Here is a 26,350-nt window from a genome sequence, read left to right as displayed (position 1 = left end):
ACCTCACCATTTGAGACAAGTTTCACATCTTCCTTGGAACTCACTGATTTGAATTTATAGACTAGCCAATGAACTTCAGGATTTTACCTGTCTCTGATCCCGAACACTATGTTTTATCAGCATGTACCAATATGTATGGTATTTTACAAAGGTTCTGGAGATGCAAAATCAGGTCACCAAGTGAGCAGCAATAATTTTATAATCTGAAGTACAACAAAATTTTCTTTGTTTTTTTCCAAGTTTGGGGGAGGAGGAGGGGTATATTTCTTGGTTGTAAAGATCTGATTTTTGTAGTGGAAAACTTTTAATAAGGAAGATATTTTATAAAAGAATTATATAGGTAGATCACCGATCACTTATATTTTGAGATATAGTCCCTTTTCTTCACATACAATAAGGCAAAAGCAAAGACTATGTAAATTAAATAGGATTGAGGAGCAATAATAAACAAGACTTATTACATCCATAATTTGCTTTAGTATCCATTTACAAACATGCAAGTACTTAATTTCAGATGTTCATGTCAAGGTTTCAAAACACACTATATATTAGTTAATTGTGTTTGTTAATTGAAATTTACTACCTAGCCTTTTTCTCTTGTATTCCAAGCCACTGGTAACATCTGTCAACAGTGGGCTCTCCATCTTTCAGTCCTAGATTACACTTTATTAATTTTATGACCCCCAATATCCAAGTACACACATATTCCAAGCCAACTACCCATTTACCACTGGTAACATCTGTCAACAGTGAGCTCTCCATCTTTCAGTCCTAGATTACACTTTATTAATTTTCTGACCCCCAATATCCAAGTACACACACAGCATAAAAGCCCTGCAATTTAATTAATGGCTCATTTGTACTCAAATATCTTAATGTAATGTTCAGTAATCTAAAATCAATTAATTACTCTAAATATTAAATTAAATTAATCTAAAATTAAATGTATTTCAGTTAAATCCCTATGGGTTCAAATTCTTGTAGAATAAAATAAGAAGTAGAATATCTGAAAAGTCAGAACGCAGGCAAGAAAATTCTCCAACTAACCTAGATAATGAATTTGTGATGTAAAAATTAGAGAATTCATTGAATACATTTTAAAGTTAGAGTATTCATAAATGCATTTTTAAAAGTCATCAACTAGACAAAACAAGAGTATATTTTTGTAAATAAGCAAAAATTTTCCTTTAACAGTGTTCTTGGGTTCTGATATCTTTGTTCAGTGATAAAATGGTTAATTATTTTTTCTTTCAGAACAGACAACATTTAGGTATGCACTGTTGCCAAGCTCTCAGCAACAGAAAATCATAGTGTCTCAAAATCATGTGTCTCAAGTAAACACATTGCGACTAAATATAAACTATGATTATACAAGAAAATAACTTTAAACAGCATCAGTAAATTTAATCTAATAACTAGTGATTGAATAAACAACAAAGTAGCAAATGTGTGTTTATATCTGTATTCACATAATCTATGTTTATGTCTGTGTCTGTACACACACTTGTCAAATTTCTGTGCCAGTGCTTACTTTCGTCCTTGTCACATTTCCTGCAATAGGAAACCCCATTTATAGTTATCTCATGGTTCCAGATTTGGGGTTGAAGTGTCACAATATACATTTTAAGATATTTACCATTTGTTCCATTAGAAACTGGAAGTAATTTCTTCAAATTTTTTCCATGTGCACCATACACACAAAATATTAAGCTCCTCTTAGTCCTAAAATGTGAAGGACAGACTCTGCTGGCATTGTGTCCCTGAATTGCATAATTTTACTTCAGTTGCTGGATGGTATGTACATGTCACTTTAAGCTGGGAGAAAACACAACTCAGTCCTAAAGGTCATCCCAAATGACCAGGCTTTGCCAGCAAATGCAAAGCCAGTTCTTTTGTTTGCATTTTAACATATGTTAAAATTACTGCTCAAAATAGTAATCTGGATACAATGGAGAATATAGAGTAAACCACTTAGAGTGCAATTCAAGAGTATACAAAGTGCTACCATGCTGTTTATTCTAAGTGTATTAAATGTTGCTATGCACATTCAGCTTCTCAAAATTTTACATGGTGTTTGTGTAACTACAAACAGGGTCTACATGAATTAACAACTTTTCAAATGATTTTACATCTTCCTGTTTGACATTTACCTGTCATTAATAGTGACCATATTTTTGCATTATATTAGCATTAAAAATCATTTTCCCATGTGTATAGGAAAAATTTTCCACATGAATCTAATAAGTTATTTCAACTCATCTAGAAAAAGAAGATGCATTTATTTAGTTATTCATAGTTGACTTTAAATTTGAAAATAAGAAAAAGTAAGAGTTGGATTGTACTTCCTTAAAAATAAGTTGTAAGCTTATATGATTCCTTAAGATCTAAATACAATTTTATCTGTTTATTTCTTAGGTTTGCATGCCTCTTTTCCTAATCTTTCCGTTTAAATTAAATACCACTGGCTTTGAAACAAAGTGTTTATTTGATGTTATATACAAGGAATATATGTAAAAATGCAATATTTTAGCAAGTTTATTTTCTCTTGTAAATATTAAACTAGTTAATAAAGCATCAATGAGAAACTCAAGGGTACTTATACCAAGCATTTAAAAGTATTTTAACAATTACTCATGCTTCAATTCAAACCAAAAAGCCCCTAAATTAAACACTGTTAACAATGAGCAAGCCATCACTACAAATATGAAAACAGCCATAAAAATATTGTGGAGCATGTTATGCCTTAATGGATACTCCACACTTCATTTATTTCTTAAATTCATGTTAATCTTATTAACATATACCAATAATTAATGCTGTCAACATAAAAGAGTGGAATATCTAAAAGCTAATACATATATAACCAGATTTTTATTTATTTGGCTCTTCATTTAAAAAGAATTAATATTTTATTGTCCTTCAAATCCTGTGTAATTTTAAGAGGCCGGTGAGAAAGATGGAAGAGTTTTATTTAACTGGGGAACACACATTATAATACATCTGGGGCTTCACCCAGAGACTGCCACCTCAAGTAGAGCAATTATTGAAATAAAAATATGTGTGTCAAACAACTACATGGCTGCCTCCTCTTCAAACTCTATATGCCTTTATTCATATTGCTTTTCATTGTATTAGCTGCTGTGAACATTGAAAATGTATACTATATGTGAGAGTTTGACTGCTTATATGTGTGTGTACCATGTACATGTTCTCTGCCACACTAGATGAGTGCTTCAGGCTCCCTGAATTACAGAGTGTTGTAACCTGCCATGTGAATGCTGGGAAATGAACCTGGGTCCTCGGCAAGAGCATAAAATTCTCATGTACACTGAGCCATCTCTCCAGACCCACAGTGAAGACTTATACAACTTATGTCTAAGCTGAAGCCTCAGCTCACACATGTAGCATTGACAACTGTGAAGAGTTTTCCCTACAACGAGACTCTCTGGAGTCTGCTTCTCTCTGTGGGGATTTTGGGATGTCCTGACTCAAGTTCAATACAGATGCCTCTCACAAAATCCATTTATAAGATACATTTTGAGAATTCCCACATGTCTCAAAAAAGAGAACACAGTGATTATAATACAGTTGTAAAATTTACCTCATAAATTAGTGGGGATGTAAAAAAATTTTGGTAATGTTTCCCAAATATATCTGCTTTATAAAATGTCAATAGAATATGTTTAAGTCTATCTTCAAGACAACCTGCAGCTTAGATTGCCATATGGTCCCCTAAGCAGTGTTAAATCAAGCATTTTACCTACTGCTTATGTGAACTTGTGACAGTCTTTTGTAGCACATAATGAAAACACAGAATATTTCCCACTTGATTTCTCTGTTGGTGCATTTTAACATTTTAGCATTAACCTCTTTATACCTCATAAATCCTGCAAGGCAGAAAATAATTTTGATTTTGTTCTCACCTTACATTTCAAAGAAAAAAATAAATAAAAGAAAATGGCTTTAGTATTTTCTATCTAAGTTTGGAAATCTTCAGATTAAATGTGGCTTGAGTCCTGTTCAACACTTGATCAGAAAATCCACTGGATTACAGACAAAAGTGGCCATTTTAGAAACTGTAATTGCCAAGTAGCTTGATTTAATTGTTTCACATTTCAAACATAAGGCATGGCAGCACTGTTTATTTTGTAAATCCATAAATATGTACAGTTACAAATTAACAATTCACAAGAGAAATTATTTAAAAAGGAATTAAAACACATATTATTTTCTTCTCAAGAGTAACATATCCTGGAAATAAATCTGAAAATATCATGGCTTTGTTTTCAGCAATCTATATCCCAAATATAGTAAAACAAGAAATAAAATCAAATTAATGACTAATCTAGGCAAAGAATATTGTAATATTAGGCATTAATCTTTCAATATAAGCAATAGTTATATTTAAATAAAATATGTATTAAAATTATTTAATATTCAAAATATGTCTCACAGAAGTATTAAGTTCCAATATTAATTGTATACAAGCAAAATAAAGGAAAGTAAATAAAAAATATATGTTATGATTTTAATGTGTTGTACCTGACAATCAACTTCATGTCCATTTAGATAAATTAACCTGAATACTTCTGTCTTACTTGTGTATGAAAACCCTAGTCTTGTAACAGTACTATTCAGATTTTTACCAATAGACTCTCTCTTTCATCTTAAATTTAAACTTCATGTTACTGGAACACAATTGAGTATGATGTATTAAGCCAGACTTTTATGATTTTTTTATCACTTAAAATTTATAAGTAAAGATATCCAACCCAATAAACCAGATTGAACAAGGCAAAAGCTGTTGGGAAAAAGATTCTTGAATAGGAATCAATTTTGGCTATGCGAATGTGTATCCGTCCTTCCCTCCAGGACCCTGTCCTGCAGTCTTCGAAGCAGCAGAAAAAGCTAGCACAATCTTTGCCCTCCAAGCACTGGTAGCCATAATCATCTTCACCTTGAGGCAAAGAAATGCTGTTCATGGGGATCAAGGTGGATCCAGCATGGAGACCTGGGGACACCTGAACAAATGATATGTGAGAATGTGAGGCAAAGATACAGAATCAAAGAAAATAAACAGACCCCTGCCAAGGATGCACCAGGAAACTGATAATCAGTCATTTAGAAAACGACTTCCAAATATCGATCATGTCCAATTGAAATGTATTTTTAGATTTCCATTTACTGTTAAACTTAGCTTTTCTTCTATCCCAAAAGTATGACTGTAGGAATAAAACTCATGTACCTCTAGAAAAAAACTCTAAAAAAAAAAAAAAAAAACTCTTGTCAACCATGAATCTAAGTATAAAATGAGAATAAACTTTGTTTCTACAATGTTGAACACTCACAATTAAAATATCACAAGTATTTTCGATATTGAACATTATATAATTTACTTATCTTAGTTATAATGAGAAAAGAATAACAAGAAAAAACATTCTGCTGGTGAAAACAGTTTGAAAGAAAGGACAGAAAAAATAAGCATATATAGGAAAGAGTAAGTAGCGATCCCTCCTGTGGATATTCTTTTAGCACATGCATAAGTTTTATAACTTATTACAGAAAAATCAAACTATGATAATATTGATAACTCCTATTTTACCAGAGTTACTTGAGATAAATATCAAAATCACATTTCACAATATGTTCTGAGTAAAATTTTTATTTTATAAGCTTTCTTTGTGTATGTATATATATGCATGTGTGCAAGAACAAACATGCATGTGATACAGGATATATGTAAAGTTCTTGAGAGCTGATATTGAACAAAGTCTGTCAGTCTTTGTAGCGTGGTTCTTTACGTGCTGAGAAACCATTTTGACTCAGGATCTGAATATCCATTAGTGATAAAAATAACATTTGAAAATATCATACCTCAGGAGAGAGTGGACATAAACAAAGCACTTTTCAAGTCAGACACAACACTTTGGGGAGAGATGTGTCCAGTGAAAACAGTGATTCTATAAACTGGGACAGAAAATGGGGCTGTTCCTCTGTCTCTGAGATGCCCATCACTCAAAGGTGACAATTACAATATGACAGATAAGCTTGATGACTCAATGGGGCATGTACAGCAAGCATTTGGTGGCAAGTACACAGTACTTACTACTGCTGTTGCTTTTCTGTTGTTATTACTTTCTGAAAAGGTCATGTCACATCAGACTATAAACTTCATGGTAAAGCACACATACACACACACTGCTAACAACAAAAACAGTTACAAGAAAAACAATGAATCCTTTAAACTGGCAAGAAGACGGCAGCTGTAGTCACCTTCTGTCCTTCAGAACTTCTGAATGTTTTGATTTACCTAAATTGTGGATGGTAAATCTCATAGTAATCACTGTTTTGTTGTGATCTAAGCAATGAACTAGAAGACTATACAAATCATTTTACTGAAATTAATTCTTTCTAATGTAGGTGTTGATCAAGTTTTCTTTATGTTAAATTTTGAAAAGCTGTTTCTCACAGACGTAAAAGATTTTTATGGGAAATGTTTAAAAATCAAACATATGTGGATTTCTTAAAATTTGAAATTCATGCAAAGCTATTGTGCTTCTAAATAGGAAAAATACAGAATGATAAATATCAAGCACATGCCGGCTGAGAAATAGATTAGTGGATAGAGCATTTGCTATTCCAGTCTGAGCAGTCAAGCACAGATTCTTAAAATGCAGGTAAAATGCCTGGTGGCTGCTGGTTAGACCAGAGCTAGGGAGACAAGAGACAGAGGATCCCAGGACAAGCTGTTTATGCCTAGCAGCATACTCAGTGAGGCATGGGCTCAGTGGGAGACCTCATGTTAACAAAGTGGAGGGTCCTAGCTTCTTATCATCTGTTCTAGAGTATGTGGAACCCTGTGGAAAGGAGAAAGGGACAAGATCTTCTGAATAAATTTGGAGCAAGTGAGGAGGAGGGAGGGAGGTAGAAGAAAGGGTTGGGGAGAAGGGCAGAGGGGAAGAGAACATGAGGGATCAAGGAGGTCGAGTTGGGGGAACAGGAGGGAAGGCGAGTAAAGAAAAAGGTACATTAATAGAGAGAGCCATTATGGGCTTAATGAGAAATTGGGCACTAGGGAAATATCTCAGAGTCCACAAGGATGCCCCCAACTAATCTAAGCAATAGTAGATACCTTAAATGCCCTTCCTCTATGATGAGATTGATGATTACCTTAAATGCCATCCTAGAGCTTTTTACCCAGTAGCTGATGGAATCAGAAACAGACACCCACAGCTAAGCACTGAGCTGAACTCCTAGAATCCAGTTATAGAGAGGGAGGAATGATGAGCAAAGGTGTCAAAACTGTGCTGGGGAAACCCACAGAAACAGCTGACCTGAGCAAGTGGGGCTCATATGCCCCAGAGTGATAACTGGGGAACCAGCATAGGACTGAACCAGGCTTCCTGAACATTGGTGTCAGTTAGGAGGCCTGGGAAGTCTATTGGACCTCTGGCAGTAGAACTAGTATTTATCCCTAGTGCATGACTGGATTTTGGGAGTCTATGGAGGGATACTCTCTCACCTAGATACATCAGGGAGTGCCTAGCTCCTGCTCCAAGTGATGTGACAGACTTTATTGATCCCTTTTATGAGGTCTCACTCCCTATATGGAGTAGATGGGGCATGGGGTAGGGGATGGTCATGGGAATAGGAGGACAGGAGGGAGAGAGACTGAGATTGGCAAGTAAAATAACATTGTTTTAATTTAAATAAAAATTAATTAAAAATTTTACTCTTTACTCTGGTTAATCAAAAATAGAAATAAAGAAGGAGGAGTAAGAGGAGGTGGAGGAGGAGGGGTAGAAGAAGAAGAAGCAGATAGCAATGATCCATGGATGGTATTCAATCAAGGGATAAGCAGTAGTAGAATATGGGGGAAATGAAGGTAGCCAGGAGGCAGAGCCGAAGATTCAAGCTGGAAGTAAAGTTATGATATAAGGGAAGGGCTTAACAAAATGAACTCTCCATAAGAAAGCTATATGTACACATATGATCTTGCCACAACGTAAACTCTCTGAAAAGATGACAGAACATATATGATATGAAATACTGGGCCTGAACAAAGTCAGGGACTAAAGGTTTAAGCTGGGATGAGGATAGGAGATGGGAACACAGAGGGGGGGAAAGAGTAATCTAAAGAAAATGTAATACTTATAACGAATAATTTAAAAATTGCTCTTGTTTGTAAGCTAATTAAAATGTAATTAGAAGTAAAAGATATAAAAAAGATAATCTATAGTGTGTGATGCCTAGGAAATCAAAATATGTAGATTAGCATGTCTCTCAACCCTCATCAGGGAAGCTGCTAATTTCAATGAGCAGAAAACAAGAGCTATAAAAATGGGATAACACACCCTACCTTCAAGACTCAAGAATCACTGTGGAAAGGGAGGAGAAGATATTATAAAATTGAGAGGCAGTGGATATGTTCAGTGAAACATTTTCAATGATCATGACAGGAACTTATAGCACCTATGAATGAGTGCACAAGACCTGCACAAGATAAAGACTGCCAATCCCAGGGTAAGCTGGGGAGAACCTCATGAAATCCCACTCATATCTCAGGAGGTACTGACAATTGATGATGGCAAAAGAAGTTCAGTCTTCTTCAGGCATGTGGTCCAGTAAGTGTCCCCATGTCTATTCACATATTAGTACTAGTAAGTGTACTCTGATGGGAGATGTCATTTTGTATATGTTTCTCATACTGGTTAATGAATAAAGCACTGTTGGCCAATAGGAAAACAAGATAGGCGGGACTAGGAGACAAAGAGAAAATAGGAAGTAGTAAGAAGGAGCCAAGATGGAGAGTCAGGAGAAAGGAGTATGCCGGCCGGCTCCCCGGTAAGACAAATACATAGATTAACAGAAATGGGTTAATACTTAAGACAGAGCTAGTGGATAAAAAAACAAGTAACCGGGCCAACAGCATTGTATCAAATACAGAGTCTCTGTGTGTTATTTGGGGCTGACGCAGCGGCAGGACAAGACCAGCAGTGGGAGGAAAAACCATACTTCTTACAGTACTCAGTGAGTATGAAAACAAAATAAAACACAGAATTAGAAGTGAAAATGGTTGGGAGGCATAGGATAGAATTGGAGATGAGGGAATGTGATCTATTTGGTCAAAACATAAGCTCCTATGAAATTCCCAAACAATAAGTTAAAAAAAATAGTGAGACTTTTAGAGGAGAACACAGACATTTTCACAATAAGTAATCAAGAAGGGGCTGGAGAAACGCCTCACATAAGAGCACATAAGGCATACAGCTCTTTCAGAGGAGCTGAGTTTTAGCCCTAGCACTCACTATGAATGTTTCACAGATGCCTATAACTGTAGTTCCAGGGTATCCAGTGACTTCTTTCATACTCTAAGGTCCCCTGTACTCAAACACATGTGCACACAGTCATACACATAATAAAATAAAATACATCTTTTAAAATAAAAGAGTAAAATTCACAGAAATAAAAGGTAACAATATCAAGTAAAAAGATGGATGGTAAATTGGTATTTGTTTTATTATATTTTATTTATGATAAAATTTAGAGGTAAGAAGAAACAAAAGTGGCATTGGAATTGTTCATAAACATAAACTTAAATTTAACCTATGTGTGTGTGTGTGTGTGTGTGTGTGTGTGTGTGTGTGTATGTGTGTGTGTGTAAAAATGCCATGATTCATACAACTTTTCCCTTTTTCTAATACTGATGCTTTGAAATATTCTATACAAGTATTATAAATAAATGAAAATATCTATAAAAAAGCCACAATAATGGATATAATTTTAATTCTGAAATCTGTGAGTCTTCATCCCTCACATAAACATTGTTCTTTTTGTTCATTTGCTACAATTGCTTTCACATACTGCTGTAGGTATAAATTTAGAATTTTAACGAGAGTCTTATTCAGTCATCAATACACTTATTTAGACTGTGAAAAGTAACATAAAAAGATGTTATTATGATTACAAAATAGCTAACTCTGAGTGGGCCCTCATTGCACACAGAAGCACATCACCTGGCTGTTGTTGCAATAGACATTTAATGATTACTGTCGAACATCCCACCATGCACTGACATTTTATAATTATTTAAGCAGCATTTTTTCTGTATTTCACATATCACCAATATCAGAAAAACACCTCCTGAGAGCTTTGTCAAACACCATTTCAGAAAAAAAACTTTTATGTTTTGTGAAATTGCAGATTGACACTGGTGTTTGTTATTCCATTACATCCTCGGAAGGATAGATGAATGTTTATTCATGCAGACATGTACTGGCTAGAAAAAATATTAGCTTTTTACAGAAAGGAGATTGTAAATTGAAGGGATGGCGGGCCCTTCTACACATTAACTTCCCTTGAGTCTCCAGATAGCCTCTTAAGCTATTACAGTAGCCTCCAAATTTTGGCTCCACCTCTTCTGGAATTAAAGAATACACACTGTGCCCTTATGTCCCATTATCTTTACATTTCATAGATGCCACTATGTCGTTCTGTTTAGAAATGTCTCTGACACACCAAAGCAGAAAAAAAAAAAAAAAAAAAAAAAGCTATAGTCTTAACCTGACACTGGAAGTGCACAAGCTGACCACAAACTCTAGTCCATTTTCAACATGGGGAATTTTGTTACTAAAGCTACTGTGTTGTAAGCCAATGGTGTTCATTGAAACTAGGAAACTATCTTCTATTGACTCTGGCCAGGTTAGAAGCCAAATGTGACTGACTGTTAGGCATGTAGTGCAACAATTCTATGGTGATATTATGCTTCAAATTTTGTTCAATTTGTGTCATTTAGAATCCACCTAACCAGTTTCTAAAAGTTAATGTATAAGATATCACATTGCTGGACATAAGCTGTCTCCGCCAATTCCAACCTATAAGTCTCAAGTCAGATCAAGTGACTATCTCCGTTTTAAATGGTCTCCCAATTTATTCTTCTGAAAACTTCAACTTATTCCCCAAATACAATGCTACACTGTCTCTGAAATTTTTCACCACAAAACTTCCTTTAGACTTAGTTTAAATGCTTTATAAATGAATCCTTTTCACCTGAAATGAAAGAAGAATTGAGGCCCCTGTGACCCACATTCTCATAACCTTCTTTTCTACGCAATGTGTCTATTAATCTGTACCTCACAGACCATATTTCACAGTGTCTTATGAACTCCATAGATGTTAGGTGTAGCTAGTGTGCACTCAGATTTGCAGTCAATGTCTATTTCAGTAATAGTAGCTCTCATGCTCTTTTAAAAATAACTTTCACCTTACTGCTATTTATTTTTGTCAAATGCCTTGATTTTCGAAATCGTTTTAAAAGCTACCATTCTCCTTGATAATGCTCTTGAAGCCTATATGGTTACTTTGGATTTATAAATTATTTATTATATTTTATATGTATGTTACCATGGTTTTACATGAGTGCATATATGAATGTGCATGCATAATATGTATCCTTAATAGGCAAAAATAGGAAGGCTGATAAATTTAAAGGCTATGGTACTAGCTCAAGAAACAATGCTCTGCTGAGTGAAGATAATGTGGATGAGCTTCCAATCATCTAAATCAGAGTCTCCATTCTATGAAAAACTGATATATGTGTGTAAAGGAGACAGAGGTTAATAGTAGATGCTAATACATTTAAGATATCTACTTGTTTCTATTTTAAACAGCATCTTCCACTGGGGTCTGATGTAGGTAAAAGTGTGCAAGGCTTCCTGTGGAGAATATGTCAGTGTTCACATGAGTGTGGAAGACAGAACTCTGGATACCATGCCTGTCTGCAAGCTTGTCTACACCTGGCTCTAAACACTCCTGGACACAGCATACATATTCAATTTCTTTTGTCTCCAAATGAAAAATAAATACCTGTAATTTAACACATTAACACATTTGAGATCCGTAAATAAATAAATAAATAAATAAAATTAAAAAGCTGGGCAGAAGTGATGATTGCCTTTAATCCCAGCACTCAGGAGGCAGAAGCAAGTGGATCTTTGTGAGTTTGAGGCCAGCCTGGCTACAGTGTAAGTGCCAGGACAGACTCCAAAGCTACACAGAGAAACCTAGTCTCGAATAAGTAATCTGAAACAAGATAATCAAGTAGATGCATAGAATGTTGCAGGGTCTGAGCCTGGGCTGTGCTGTAATGTTGAAAGAGATGGAAAACTTAGATTCCACAATTTGTTTTTGTGGATAATCTGCTACAAAATGGAGAGAGCTCTCTGCTATTCATATCAGTGCACTGATAATTATATTTATTTTTAAATCTAGAGTGATTATTCAAGTATAAATCATTGTTCTTCTTACTTTGTTCATTTATCACAATATCATGTCATAAATGTGATATTTTAAATTCATGAGTTTGTTACCGTCAAAGACTTGTGGATTAAAGCAAGTCCTCGAATTTTTGAAACTAGAATGTCTTCTTTGACACTGAACTTCATAGGACATGAATGCAAAGTTTACTAGGCTTTAACTCTTAATATATACTATGAAAATTAAAGGAGAATTAAAATTATGCCCAAATATCTAAAGTAAGTATCATAAAAAGAAGAAAATAGACCCCAAAATATTGGGTCCCAAAATTTAAAATAATTTGATCCCATCAGTCTCATGGTGCACATGTTAGCAGCCCTACAAACGGCTTGCCAATGACGGATGTCTTGCACTATCATTATTTGAGTTTTGGCATAATCTGTTTTTAAAGTATTTCCTGAAATCAGTAACATATCGTCACTTTCTCAATATTGGTGAAATGAAAGCCAGCTTTTTTAAGTGCTTTGAACAGTGGACAATGTTAAAAGGAAGACCAGAAATATGGACCTCTGGGCTCAAAAGAGAGCTGAGCATGAATTTTGGATCCATCGCTGACAAAGCTATCTTTGTGAAAATCACTGTACTTGGGTTTTTAGGCTTTCTATGAGCACAAATGAAACATATAAAGTGCTCAGATCTACCTGGAACCCTCAATAAATATTAGATATTGAATTCAGGTTGTTATAGGAGCTATTATAAACTTAAATTACACTCAATAATTTAATTTTTACATGTATCAGAATGAATAAAATCAATTTTATTATATAATATGATGCAATTTTTAACTTAGTCACTATGATTGGGAATGTGGAGTGAAAGATTATAATTCTACAAAATCCAGTGAAAATGTAACAGCTATGACTTTGTGCTCTTCCTGGGTTTTAACCTTAAGAGACATAATTCTCTAAAAGTAAGTTCATTCTGTGTGCCACTCACTGGAAATCGAAATGTACTTGTGAAATAGAAATCTTGATGTTATTAATATTTTGTTTTGTTGTTCTGAAACAAGGTCTTATTTCATAGCTCAGCACACATGACAGTCTCTCTTCCAAGTTCGCGCTTCACAGGTCTGAAAACCACAACCAGGTCAAAAAATGTATTTAAATAAGTTTATACACTATTCCACCTATGTAAAATAATGTAGTATAATCTTGCACTAATTGGATATACATGGTGAAAATGCATTTACTGTCCTTGATCTTAGTGGAAATGTTTTGAGTCTGTAAAAATAGATAACACTTACTGATTTACATTTATTGAACTATGCCAGCATCTATGGAATGAAGCTATCTTGGTCTTGGTCCTTTCATATAATACTAGATTTTGTTTGTCAGTATCACCTATAACTTAGTATCAGTATAAATTAGTTCACCTACTCAGAAAACTAATAGGCACATTTCTTCAAACACTAAAAAGAGATCTACATATGACCAAGTGTATGTTACTCCTACACATATGTTCAAAGCACTTTGTAGCTTATGATAAAGATTTTTATACTTTCATATTGATTGCTGCTTTATTCACAATAATTTTAAATATTGTAGTCATCTAGGCACCAACAGACAAATGTATATTCTCTCTCAGTTATTTTCCTCTGTATGTTTGACATGTGCACATGGGGAGTAGGATACATGAAAAGAGCTTTTGGTGAGGGATATGCATTTAGAGAAGGGTGTGGTAAAATGCATTTGAAATGAAAGCAGAGAAGGGGAATTCATGGGGCAGAAACGCTAAATTACTTAGTGGAGTAACAGAGATTGTAGACAAGAGGGCCCATGGGAAGGCTTAACCAAAATGAAGTGTACTTGAAGAGCATATTGGGAACCTGTGGTCCTGCAACTCATCAAATACAGTGAGAGAAAATAATAGGAATCACATAATATGAGGTAACAGAGGGACAATGAAGGATTAAGGGGAAATTGGGGAATGTGGTGGCTTGAATCTAAGACTCGCCCCCATAAGCTCATAGATGCCAATGTTTCCTTCCCAGTTGGTAGACTGTTAGGTAGGGTTAAGAAGTGTGACTTTCCTGGAAGAGATATGTCACTGACAATGGGCTTTGTGGTCCCAAGAACCATGTCACGAAAATCTGTCTCTGCCTCTCTATGTCTCTCTCTCTCTCTCTCTCTCTCTCTCTCTGTGTGTGTGTGTGTGTGTGTGTGTGTGTGTGTGTGAAACCTGTGTAGCAGGATGTAAAGCTCTCAGCTACTGCTCCAGTGCCGTACTTGTCTGCTTCCTGCCATGAACTTTCAGAAATTCTAAGCAAGCACCCAATTCATGTTTTCACTCATAAGAGTTGCACTGATCATTGTGTCTCTTCATATCAGTAAAGCAGTAACTAAATCAAAGACTGAGGGAGGAAGAGGGTAAGGGATGGATTTACCAAAACTAATTATGTAGAAGTAATCTCATGAAACTCCATTCATTTATATGCTAATTTAAAATACATTCTTTTAAAGGGGCATTTTAACAGAAGTACTCCACATTAGTGAACAATACTACTGCAAGCAGAGATGTGTAACTAAAAGAAATTCTTAGCTGAAGAAACAAAGTTACCTCCTTAAGAGTTTTGGTGAGAAAGGCCTGAGCATCCAAAACAATACAGTCTTTTGCCATTATTCTTGGTTGTTTACCTTAACTACAGCCTGTTGCTGAAGAAATCATATATGTTTACAGAGAAATAAATCCTTAACTTACCAGGGAACTCTACCTACTGTCTATCTTTCATAGCACTGCAAACTGTGATGCAGGCTGGTGGGGAAGAAAGAAAGGGCAGCTATGGTGCCATCTAACTCTGTTACTGGCCTTCTAAACAGGATATGTGCACTGTACAGTAATGAAATTGTGTTCAAGGGGTAACCAGCTGACCTCTTGACTGGACTTGAGGCCTGTTTCATAGAAAGGAAAACAAGATCAAAACTCTTGGCTAGGGAAGGATTAGACTGCGTCGGAGAACCTGTTCATGTTGTTCTTCTAGATAGTCATGCTCTCAAACTGCCTTATAAGTACTTGGGTGTCTATACAGAGATTTCTGCTGGCCCCAACTTTTGTCAGGGAAGTTTATTTCAGTGAGTAATGGTTATTACTCAAACTGTTGGGAATAACTGTTGGGGCTCAGTCACAGACAGAACATCTACATCACCATCATCACCCCCACAAAGGTTCCCAAGACATTTCAGGAAAAGGAGACAAAAAGAATGAAATAGCAGAGGCTATGGTATAACACCATCTTCTGGACATTGCTTTTCCATGCATTAAATCACAGCATCTGTGATTGCCTACACAGAATCAAGGCAGTTAAAAATTCTAGTTTGAGGCAGTTTGTGAATTCTGAACCTACCCACTAGATGAGCAACTATTAAGAGGTGATGCTTGCTTGAAAAGGGAGGATCATTTTTCTTTAGGAGTTCAACCATTAGACTACCATGCAGGCCAAAGCAGATGATCCTATGTACATGTTGGCAAGACCAATATGACTAAACGTGTTAAAATAAACAAATAGTTATAAAAAAAGAACAGGAAATTGGGAGGAATATGTGATGCTAGTGTCCTGGGGGGATGTTGAATAGTGTTGGTGAAGGATGGTAGCGTCAAGATGGATATTGTGTTAAAAAAAAATAAATAAAGGTCAAGTTTTACAAGGAAGACCAATAGAGTTAATTGAAAAATTATAAGTAAGTATTTCTGTCTGATTAGTTATAGGCAATCTAGTTTTACTTTCACTTTATGTTTTATCCTATTTCTCAAGCATCTCATTTCCATAACAAATCCTAATCCAATATGAGTTCTAACCATTTTCAGAGTGCCTATCCTTATACACACAGATAAGTGTAACTCTTGCTGCTCACCAAAGAAACTTATTTTTGCAAGAGATGGAGACAGTTACATAGATGCACAACAAGTGAAAATACAGAGAATAAGTGACTATGGTGTGCCCAGCCACAGGTGATACTGCCTACAATGTAACTCCAAAAGCAGAGGCTAAGTGAAAATCATGGAAGAGGAAGTGGAAATATTGTACTAGATAGTGGATTAGGAAGCTTGTTGAGAGACCATGTTCCCTAGATATGACAAGGTAAAACATCCATGAATTACCAGCAACCTACTCATCTGAACAAGACCATCATGACAAGACCTGTTAACATGCCAAAGCAGGCAAGAGAAGTCTACAAGATGCCACCTCTACTGGAAGTCAGTTGCTTCTGACAGGAAACAAACTCCCAGAAACAAACTCCCACATAATTAGTACAATCTCAATTAATAATCCTGGACAAATGTGTAGATAAGCAAGTTAAATGGACCCAGAGGGTCCACATATATTTACATATGTATATGTATGTACATGTAACAATAATAATTAAAGAACAGATTGTGATTTTGGAAGATAAAGAAGACAAGAAGAAAAGGAAGGGAGAGAGGGTGGTGTATATACAATGTTCCTATATGAAATTCTTAAAAAGTACTATTAAAAGTTAAAAATAAATCATACCGAAGTCCTGTTTTTATGCTTTCTGTCCCTGGTGGGTTTTCCTTTATTATTGCTAGTAAAATAATGCAAGGTTCCATATTCCATCAGTGCTGCAAACACAAAAATAAAACAAACAGAGACAAAGAGATCCATCGCTGTTACATAAGAAACCTTAGGTAAAGATTTCCTGGCAATTGTGCTGAGGGTTGTCATAGTCAAAACCGTTGTGATACCTGTGAAGAAAGGGAGAAATAATAGATGATTAAAAGTAATTTAGCAGAACATTTTTATTCTTTTGTCTAATTTAACAATAATGTCAGCTGAAATAAACAATGGAAACAAAAGGATATGATTGCCAGAAAGAACTACTGGTAACCATGGCTACAATATGTTCACTGTGTTCTTTGTGGAGGAAATTTCAATGATTTGAATTACTATAGATTTCAGGTTGGCTCCTAATATTCACTCTTCCCTTCCTCTGAAGTTAAAAAGGAAACAGTTTTTAGTTGACAGAGGCTTTCTTAAAGAATAATCTCATTGTCTACTGCTTCTGCAACAGAATTTGACCACAGAGTAAGATTTTGCCTGGAGAACTAAGTCAGGAATTAATGTCTAGAAGACAACAGTACTAGAGATGTCTTACTTTTTTTCCCTTCCTTTACTTTGTTCTACTGAATTAAAATGACCAGAAGTCATAGCCACCTTAAACTATAAGATGACTATGGAAATATAAGTCACCTACAACACATCTGAAAACCAGATGTCCTTGAATCTCTCTTGCCAGAGTGTATAACACCACAGTGAAACATCCCTTCTGGCTGTGTGCAGCACAAACATACTTTCTGACTTACTTGAAGCAACATTTATTGCAGGGTGTTTTTGTTTTTGCTGTTGGGATTTTTGTTTGTTTTGCCTTACTCAGTGAAAGTAACCTAAACTGATGGACTAATGTAATGTCTTCACATATGGTAATTTGAACTTAATTTCTGAAACTTCAAATTTAAAGGTGCATGCAGAATTATGTCAATAAACATTTAACATTTCAAATACACTGAATGAAATTTTATATTTCCATGAATTTAGTATGTGTAATTCTGATATGTGTCAGAGCCAAGCCTATGTGTTCATTTTTGAACTAATTTACCTCTCTCTTCATATGTCAGTCTTCTTACTGTTCTTAACTCTTATACCCTTAGGTCAGTTAAATGAGAAGGACCTCTATATTCTTTGTGTCTAAACCACAGTCATTCTCATTCTTCTACAGATACAATTGTTTAAGTGCCTTTGTGTATGAGTGTTTTACCTGTATATTTGCATGTGCAACACTTGGATGCATTGCAAGAAGCTGTAGGACAGGATCCCATCCTCTAGAATTATAGTTGTAGATGATTGTGAGTCCACGTGAGTGCTGGAAACCAAACTCAGGTGCTTGCAAGAGTAACTAACCACCAAGTTACCTCTCCAGCTACCCCCACACCATTCACATTCTTCCTTCCACCAACCATACCTTGATGAATGGATGAATGGAATGTTTAAAGCTCTTAAATACATACATACATACACACACACACACACACACACACACACACACACACACACACACGTGATCTTGCCATTACATTCATAGTTAAAAATCAATCCTTTCAGTTTGGCATAATACTAAACATTTTATCCTTTATTACCTCCTCATTATAGTCTAGGGAACATTTCTAATATATGCATCAATGAAGTTTTAGTTATTAATTAAATTCTTATTATATAGTAGCATAGTCTTACCCAGTGATGTCCTGGCAGGAACTGCATCTTTATTGATCCAAAAAGAAACCCAAGAAAGAACAACTGTTAGAATGCATGGAATGTAGGTCTGAATCGTGAAATAGCCCATCCGTCTGCTCAGGTCAAAAAAAATTGTCATGATAATATAATCTCCTATAAGAAATGGATATGTTTTTGTAGTGAGTAAAAAAACAAAATGCTCATTCTACTTTACATAACTAAGTAACAATGCATTCACAGTTAGCATTGAACATTGGCTTCTGGTTGCCTCTTACCAGAGATTGTGTGGGAGATTTCAGTGGAATTTCGTAAGCCTACAAATGCAAACTGATATAATCTCCAGTACTTAGGATCAGCCACTTCCACAGAGGGTTTTTTCCACTTATACTCAATTTCATTTTTAGGGTATCCATCTAGAGAGAAAATTGTAATAAAGTGATGCAGTTTAACAAAATTTAAATATATAACAAAATTTAAATAAATTATACAATCTTCCCTCATTTAATATTATTAGGTTTGTCTAATTTAGAAAATATTAACTGAAATTTACATGTGTGTGTGTATGCTTAAAGAGTTAAGATTATTAAAGGTATGAATTTTATTTTAGCATTGAGTAGTTTATGAATAAGGGAAACTTTTTGATGTTGACCTACTGTCATTATTCACAAATCTCAAATGGTCTCAATCATTATTTACCTGGAACTTGGGAAGCATCTCAGATTATCATGTGCTAGAATTACAAGTCTACACCATTGTAGACTGCTAATTGGTATATTCTAATAGATTTTATTCCCCCCAAATACTGTCCAAACCAACATGGGAAATCAACATGTTTTTACAATATCCTCATGTCTGGGTTGATTAAAAGAACACCTTTTTGCTTATTATATGAGCTCCCATGGTTAAAATATTTTCCTATTTGTAATCATTTATAATTTGGTGGGATATTTTAATAAAATGGAAATTTTTGTTGTTTCTACAGATAAGTTGGGATATCATATTACATAATCAAAGTCCACTAATCACTGTATTTTCAAATAAATACATTTCTTTGCAAGATACTCTGTTGTCAAATCAATATAATATCTGTCATCTCTGCTGACCAGTTTTGAGGTAGTTTCTCTTTTATTATCTTCTATGCCTTTTTCTCTTGTCACATTGTGTTTTGCTAGTTAGCTCTTACTCATTATAGATACAGAAACTAGACAGTATAGTCACAGAGTTTTATGGGCACTAATAAACACAGAATTGTGACTTTGAGTGTTACTATTAGGCTATACTAGAATTTTCTGTATTTTGTTGTGAAGTAGTGGGGGTGAAAATTTGAATTTTCCTAATGGACTTGTATAACTATCCTCAACACTGTGATTATAGTTAAAATAAGTTTGTGCCATTGACACCCAATTGCCTTCACAAGGGTGTATGAGCTGCAAGACCAATCAATGTCAAGTGAAGATCATACCCAGAGGTTGGAATGGAACCTTTAGGATAGTGACAGATCATGAATATTTACCTATAAAGGTTGCCTTAAACATTACCAATAATTATATCTTGGCTGGGAATTAAAATTTACCTCCTTGAGACACAGTTTGAAAAACAAAGAATTGTAACCTGAGCTGATTAATATAGAATTGTGTTGTACTATGGCAAACGTATTAATATATTTCAAGAAAATAATGAAGTCAAAAGAATATTAGAGATAAATTAACAAAGTTGGTAAAACTTGAGAATGGCTAGTCCACACTATGGTCAGGAGTGACTCAGACTCTAAACAAAAATCCCAATTTCTAATAAGGATAACATAATAGATAACTCATCAATATAATAAATGACACTTGCGAAATGACTACATATCTCCAAGACTTGAATGTTATATAGATACTTACATAAGATTATATAAAATATTCATGAGTATAAGTGTATTAGTAATCATTGGATATAATTAGTTTTTAAAAAAACTTTTTGTCATATTGTAAGAAAGTGCTAGATTAGTTTTTATTTTCAAGTAATTGAGATTTAAACACTTTTCTGTATTTCACCAATTTTTCTTTATTTAAATAAACTTATAAGTACCACAGTTTTTCCAACCCATTAAAATCTTCTAAATACTTGCTATTGACTAAGTAAACACTTTTTGCTCAACCAATTTTTGAAACATGCTTTAAAATAATCTAATAAAGTTAGGTTTTGCATCAGGAAGATTGATATTGTTCGCACACAATTTTTATTCTGGTTGTAACAACATTTGAATGCAAGAGAATGGATTCACCTCTCAGCAGAGTATTCAGAAAAAGAAAAAGGAATATTTGCTTATTTTTACTACTCTAGTTCATTTGTTTCATTTTATTTTGTTATTCTTTAGTTGTCTGTTTTCTGAGACAGAATGGATGTGACTCAAATGAGGAGAGGAAGTGAGGAATATTTTATAAAATTTGAGGTAAAAGAAATTGTAATTAGAATATACTACATAAAATATATTTTCAGTAAAAGCAAAGTAGAAAAATAAAGGAAAGGGCATTGAAATAAAACTGAAAGTTTTAAAGATTACTTTGTAATATATACACTCACTATACATTTATTTTAAATTTTTATTTAAAGTCAATAAACAAACATATTATTTATAATTTTTAACTTAAAGGTTGAAGAATATTCAACACACTTCAAAGAATATATTTGATTTAATTTTATTAGTTAATAAAGTATTTTTAATTAAAATTGGTAAAGTTATCAAATTTTTCACTTACAGCTTGAAAATTCCAGTGGACAGGAATGTTCATCCATAGGAAAGTTATGAAGTTGAAGATAACATTCAGCATTAATTGTTAATCTATTTAGATAAAAAAGGTACTGTATAAAACAGAATTGTTTAAGTCATGAATAACCACATATCTGATTTTATAACATCATTTGGAGATCCTGTAAACTGTGATATAATAGAATACAAAGACAGCCTTAAAATTTAGTGATAAATATTAAATTATTCAATATTGAGTATGAAATTCAAACATTTCTTCAGTCAGGTAGGATGATACTTTATATGTGTCATTTGTTACATTTACATTAAAAAACTAAAGCTTCAAGAATGCAATGAATGTATATACATATATACAATTGCAAATATATGTTCATTGGCACATGAATGTAATACATTAGATAAGGCTATGCATGATTTTTTTTCTCTGAATCTAATATGATCATCTTCAAATATGACACCAACAAATAAGCCAAATTAGAAAGGGAAAATCCCAAGAGACATTAGTCCTACACAAGGAAGAACAGACAACTGAGGAAAGCTGGGAGCAGGAGGGGTGGTCTTCCCAGAGAGAACAGTACAGTACATTCATTGGTTGTTCAGTGGCAGGTGGTTAGCCCAGAAAATATGTGTAACACCATATGGATTGAGTATATTCATATACACATACACAAAGAGATACTTATAAATATATACATGCAGTAACAATTATTGAAGAAATAGGCCATGAATTTGAAGGAGAGCAGGGATACTTATATGGGAAGATTAGGAGGCAGGACAAGAAAGAGATAAATATAAATATAATATAATCTCAAAAATCAAATAGTAAAAATGAAGTGATTTTAATAAGCATATATTTTGAAGGGAATGAACTGTGTACTTTGGGAATCATGCATCATTATCATGATATTTTAGTGCTGTGCTAGAAATCAGAATATTAATAAATTATAAGGGAAATAATCACAGTAATTTCCATTATACACTTAGAAATATTAGTCAAGGCAGGATACATGACTCAGAAGCTAAATACTCACTGATCTGTAATAGGACCTGATTTGGTTCCCAGTACCCACATAGTGGCTCACAACCATCTACAACTCAGTTTCAGGGGATCCAAGTCCCTCTTCTGGTTTTTATCTGGCATATGTGTTGTATAAATGCAAGTAAAATTCATATACATTCAAAATAAAAACATTTAAACTAACACCAAATAAAAAATGAATAAAATAAAAATAGAAATCATAACCTTCTTTGCTTACAAGTTGGGAGTTTGATTTTTTTTCTCCCCATGCCTTTCATATAATAGACACTGAATATAAAAATATATCACAAAAATACTTTACCATTTTAGGTTTATTTTCAAAGGAATGGGGGCCCATATGTCTTGCTCTGCTGGTGTTAGGAAGGCTCATTTAAGAATTGTTAATATAAATTTATCAAAGAAGTTTATAACAAAATTACCTTAGAGTGTATAGAACTCTTCCATCACTCCAAATCCGCAGCAGGCGATTAGGTGTTGTTATCCAATGTGCATCAGATTTTCTTGAGTTCCTGAAGAAAGTGTCAGGAATCCAAATTTTTCCCACCATGTTGCTGTTAAGCATCAGCACTTTCATGGTGCTATTGAACTTTAATCGGCTGTCAAACCAGGTTTGGGCAAAAATTATATCTATTGTGTACTCCTAAAAGATTTAAAAAAAAAATGACATCGATAAAGCTACTATTTTGGATGTTTTCCTTAGGAATTCGAATTTTCATAGTATAAAATAACTTTAAATAAATAGCACTTAGTCTCAGTGTTTTTGAAGAAAATAAGTCTGGTGTTTTAAACTTCTTTTAAAAGGATTTTAAATGATTCACATAAAGTGAAATGCAGAAATTCTAGATGCCTTCTGTGACTTTAACCTTTTACATTACTTTCAGTTTCATAATTCATCAATTTTAGCAATGAATAGTTGCCTTATAGTTAACATTCATAAATTTGATTATATTTATTACATCATACCTCTGTAAGAATGTTTAAAGTCAAGGTGCAAATATACATCAAATTATCTAAAATTACTCAAAATATCTTTGGTCTGAAAACCTGAATCCCATTATTTTAGTACAGTAGTGTCAAATATCTTATATTGACTACAAAGTCATCAACTAAGCAATTACAATTTGCTAAACACCATATTTATGGTTCTATATGCTATTCTGTTATTAAAACTTTCTAACCCTTTGTAAAGCACATATCACAATAATAAATGTTTTCCAAATTTTTCCAATGACTTAAGATAAAGAACTCTTTCCAATGTTAGAGTTCATAATTCCCAATGAATATTTACAAGGCTCATAATGAGGACCTAGGTGTCAACACTCTACTCACAGGGTGTTCACCAGCAAAAGCAAGTTGTGTAGTTAAGAAAGAGATGGGGTATTGCCAACTTTGGGGTACTGACAAAGGCCTGCAATCTAATAAGCATTAATTTTTTTTTCATAAAAATTAAGAAAAGAAGAAAAGTACCAGAAAGTAACTGATAAAAAGTGTCTCTGTGTGGCTGTTTGCTTGCACAAAGTTGTTCACAGTTTTGACATTAAAAGCAGAAGGAAAAACAGTTTAAAAATATAAAATAGCATATTGGCTACATGTAGCATGGGAAGAGTTTCTTGATGTAATATTTGCAATTGGTCAATTTGCCTGGATGGAAATATTTACAATAAGAAATCAATGCACAAGTGTGAGTTTTGTTAATGAATAATTAGTATCTATTTTTAAAACCAGGGAGTCTAATGAGAAAACAGACTGGAATTCAACTCAACAATAGGGAATAGGGAAGCTGGATAAAATCCTAGATTAAAGCAAGATTATTTATCATTTGGTTACTGTAATATAGAGATAAATTGAGAAGGAAGCTTCATTTTATCACACTTATGGTATAGATTCTTAATTGCCTTATGGAATATTATCAATGGTGTGATACATAATCTCTGCATTTGTTTAGCAAGGTAAATGTCACTGTCCTGAATGATCACTGAATCTTGTGGAAATACATGGATGTATATTATCTTTAGCAGCTGAACTCACATCCTTGCCAGGACAAATGTCACTTAATAAATATTGGAGATCAACTGTGATTTATTTAAATGTCCTTCTCACTTACTCAAAAGATTAACTATTTTAAGCCCAATGCTAACTTTACCAATGATGGAAGGTTGTTTGGTAATAAGAAATATGAACAGAAAGGAGACCTTGTACAGGCTGCAAAGATAATATGGCTAATGCTATTTAGCAGAGATAAATCATACATTTGGAAATGAAAAATTCAAAGCAGAAAATTCCTATGAAACTAGGCAAGATAATGACCTAGGAAATAATGAGCATTGGCTGGTATAAGGAGCATCATGACATTTAAGCATACTTGACTTCAGATTCCTAAGATAGCACCAAAACTAGCACTTGTGACCTAATTTCCCAGTAACAGAATTTTTCAAACAACATATATACCGTTCAGTAGCTTCAAGGAATGTATTAATTCCAATACTGGACCACAAACCCAGAGTTTTATACCTATATGGCTATATGCTCAGCACAGAAATTTGCTTCATAATACATAATTCTAAATGTGCTCATTGCTATTGGAGGGGTTATGATTTTCAACAGGTCAGATTTCCCTAAATAGAAAATACTAAAGAAAAGTGAAATCTTCTACTCACAATTAATCTATGATCTAAAGACAGAGATGCAAAGTACATTTCTTGGTAAGCTGTCCTTTACAAAGCATTGTAGGAGTTATAGTTCCAAGTCCCTTTAAAGTGCTAATCCTTAATAAAAACCTTACTGAGATAAGAAGGTTATTAAAGTCTGTGCCATTTTATATGTAATCAAAAAACCAATTTTGTTTACTCATTCATAGTAATTTCCAAGAAATGATCAAACTATGTTCTTGCACTTCATGTTCCTATTTAAAGGTTATAATCATCTGCACAAAAATAAAAACAAATTTGAAATGGAATTTCAATTGACTCAGAACAAGTATAATAGCTTCTAGAAGAAACATTTTGAGATAAGGAACAGTACATTTAATACTTGAGGTCTGACATGACTTGTAAACTTTACTGTCTCTTTGAAATGTAACCAACAAAATAAATAAATGTGAAAAATGTGCTAGTCTAATTTATAATATAGTAAGACAAAATCATAAGTGTATATTACTACAGAAACCAACGTTGTATATTGCAACTATGTACCACATCCCATACTTAAAAGTATTGAATAGTTCAGTGTCATTAGTGGGGTTTTCTTTGCTTTTGGAATGGGAGAATCTCCACACAAAATGCATAATCTCCCTAAGCAATTAATATAGATAGAAAATTTTATTGGGCAGTTTGATTGATCTTGATCATGTCAGTCTACTTAAGCTACCTAATCACATGGCTAAAATAAAATTATTGATTAAACCATAGCCAGCTCTAAGCCAAAGTAAAGACAAAGACAGGGAGAAAGATGTGCAGTAAATCCGTATTATACCAGTATTTTTGAACAGTTCACAAATTTCAAATATATTTTGCTCAATTACTGTGAAAATACAATCTGCTTGAGAATATCATAATGAGTAAAATATTTGATTGCCTTTTTTCTCAAATTTTCAAATGAGTGCATTGAGGTCATGTGATAATATAATTAGAAATTTAAGACATTCCCGTGAATCCTGGTTTCAGCTGTGAACCTTTTGACTCTGGGGTCAGATTCTTCGTGTGAATGGAGCTTGTAAATATCACATAATATCATGCCTATTAATTTGTTAACATTTTCTGCAAATATTTTTTGTCAATCTAGTTACTGTGATCTTTCAATTTGTTTGCTTCTAAGCAAAAGAATGTGAAACACAAATAATAAACCCAGAGACAGATTTTAGGGTTTCAAGCTGAAGATCAGATAAGCCAAGCAACTGCCACTAGCTCTTACCTCTACCTCAGATTGAATGGGTGATCCTGTCTCCACAAATCCTCAGTATGGCTGGAGACTGAATGCCTAATACTGAATACTGAACACT

General features: G+C 33.9%; 1 protein-coding gene across 1 annotated transcript in view; it reads right to left on the bottom strand.

Annotated features, from left to right (window-relative positions):
* Positions 1 to 4,712: 4,712 nt before the first annotated feature.
* The window catches only part of Gabrg1 (gamma-aminobutyric acid type A receptor subunit gamma1), a 71,356-nt gene continuing 49,718 nt past the window's right edge, over positions 4,713 to 26,350 (bottom strand). The window contains exons 4-9 of the mRNA XM_051198399.1: positions 22,773 to 22,993; positions 21,304 to 21,386; positions 18,835 to 18,972; positions 18,560 to 18,712; positions 16,805 to 17,016; positions 4,713 to 5,021 (exon numbers count right to left, since the gene is read on the bottom strand). Of these exons, the coding sequence (XP_051054356.1) occupies positions 4,752 to 5,021; positions 16,805 to 17,016; positions 18,560 to 18,712; positions 18,835 to 18,972; positions 21,304 to 21,386; positions 22,773 to 22,993 (1,077 nt within the window). The 3' untranslated portion in view covers positions 4,713 to 4,751. The remainder of the gene's footprint in view (positions 5,022 to 16,804; positions 17,017 to 18,559; positions 18,713 to 18,834; positions 18,973 to 21,303; positions 21,387 to 22,772; positions 22,994 to 26,350) is intronic.

This window comes from Phodopus roborovskii, unplaced genomic scaffold, assembly GCF_943737965.1.
Source record: "Phodopus roborovskii unplaced genomic scaffold, PHOROB, whole genome shotgun sequence".
NCBI lineage: Eukaryota > Metazoa > Chordata > Mammalia > Rodentia > Cricetidae > Phodopus > Phodopus roborovskii.
This window is presented reverse-complemented; position numbering and strand designations above follow the sequence as displayed.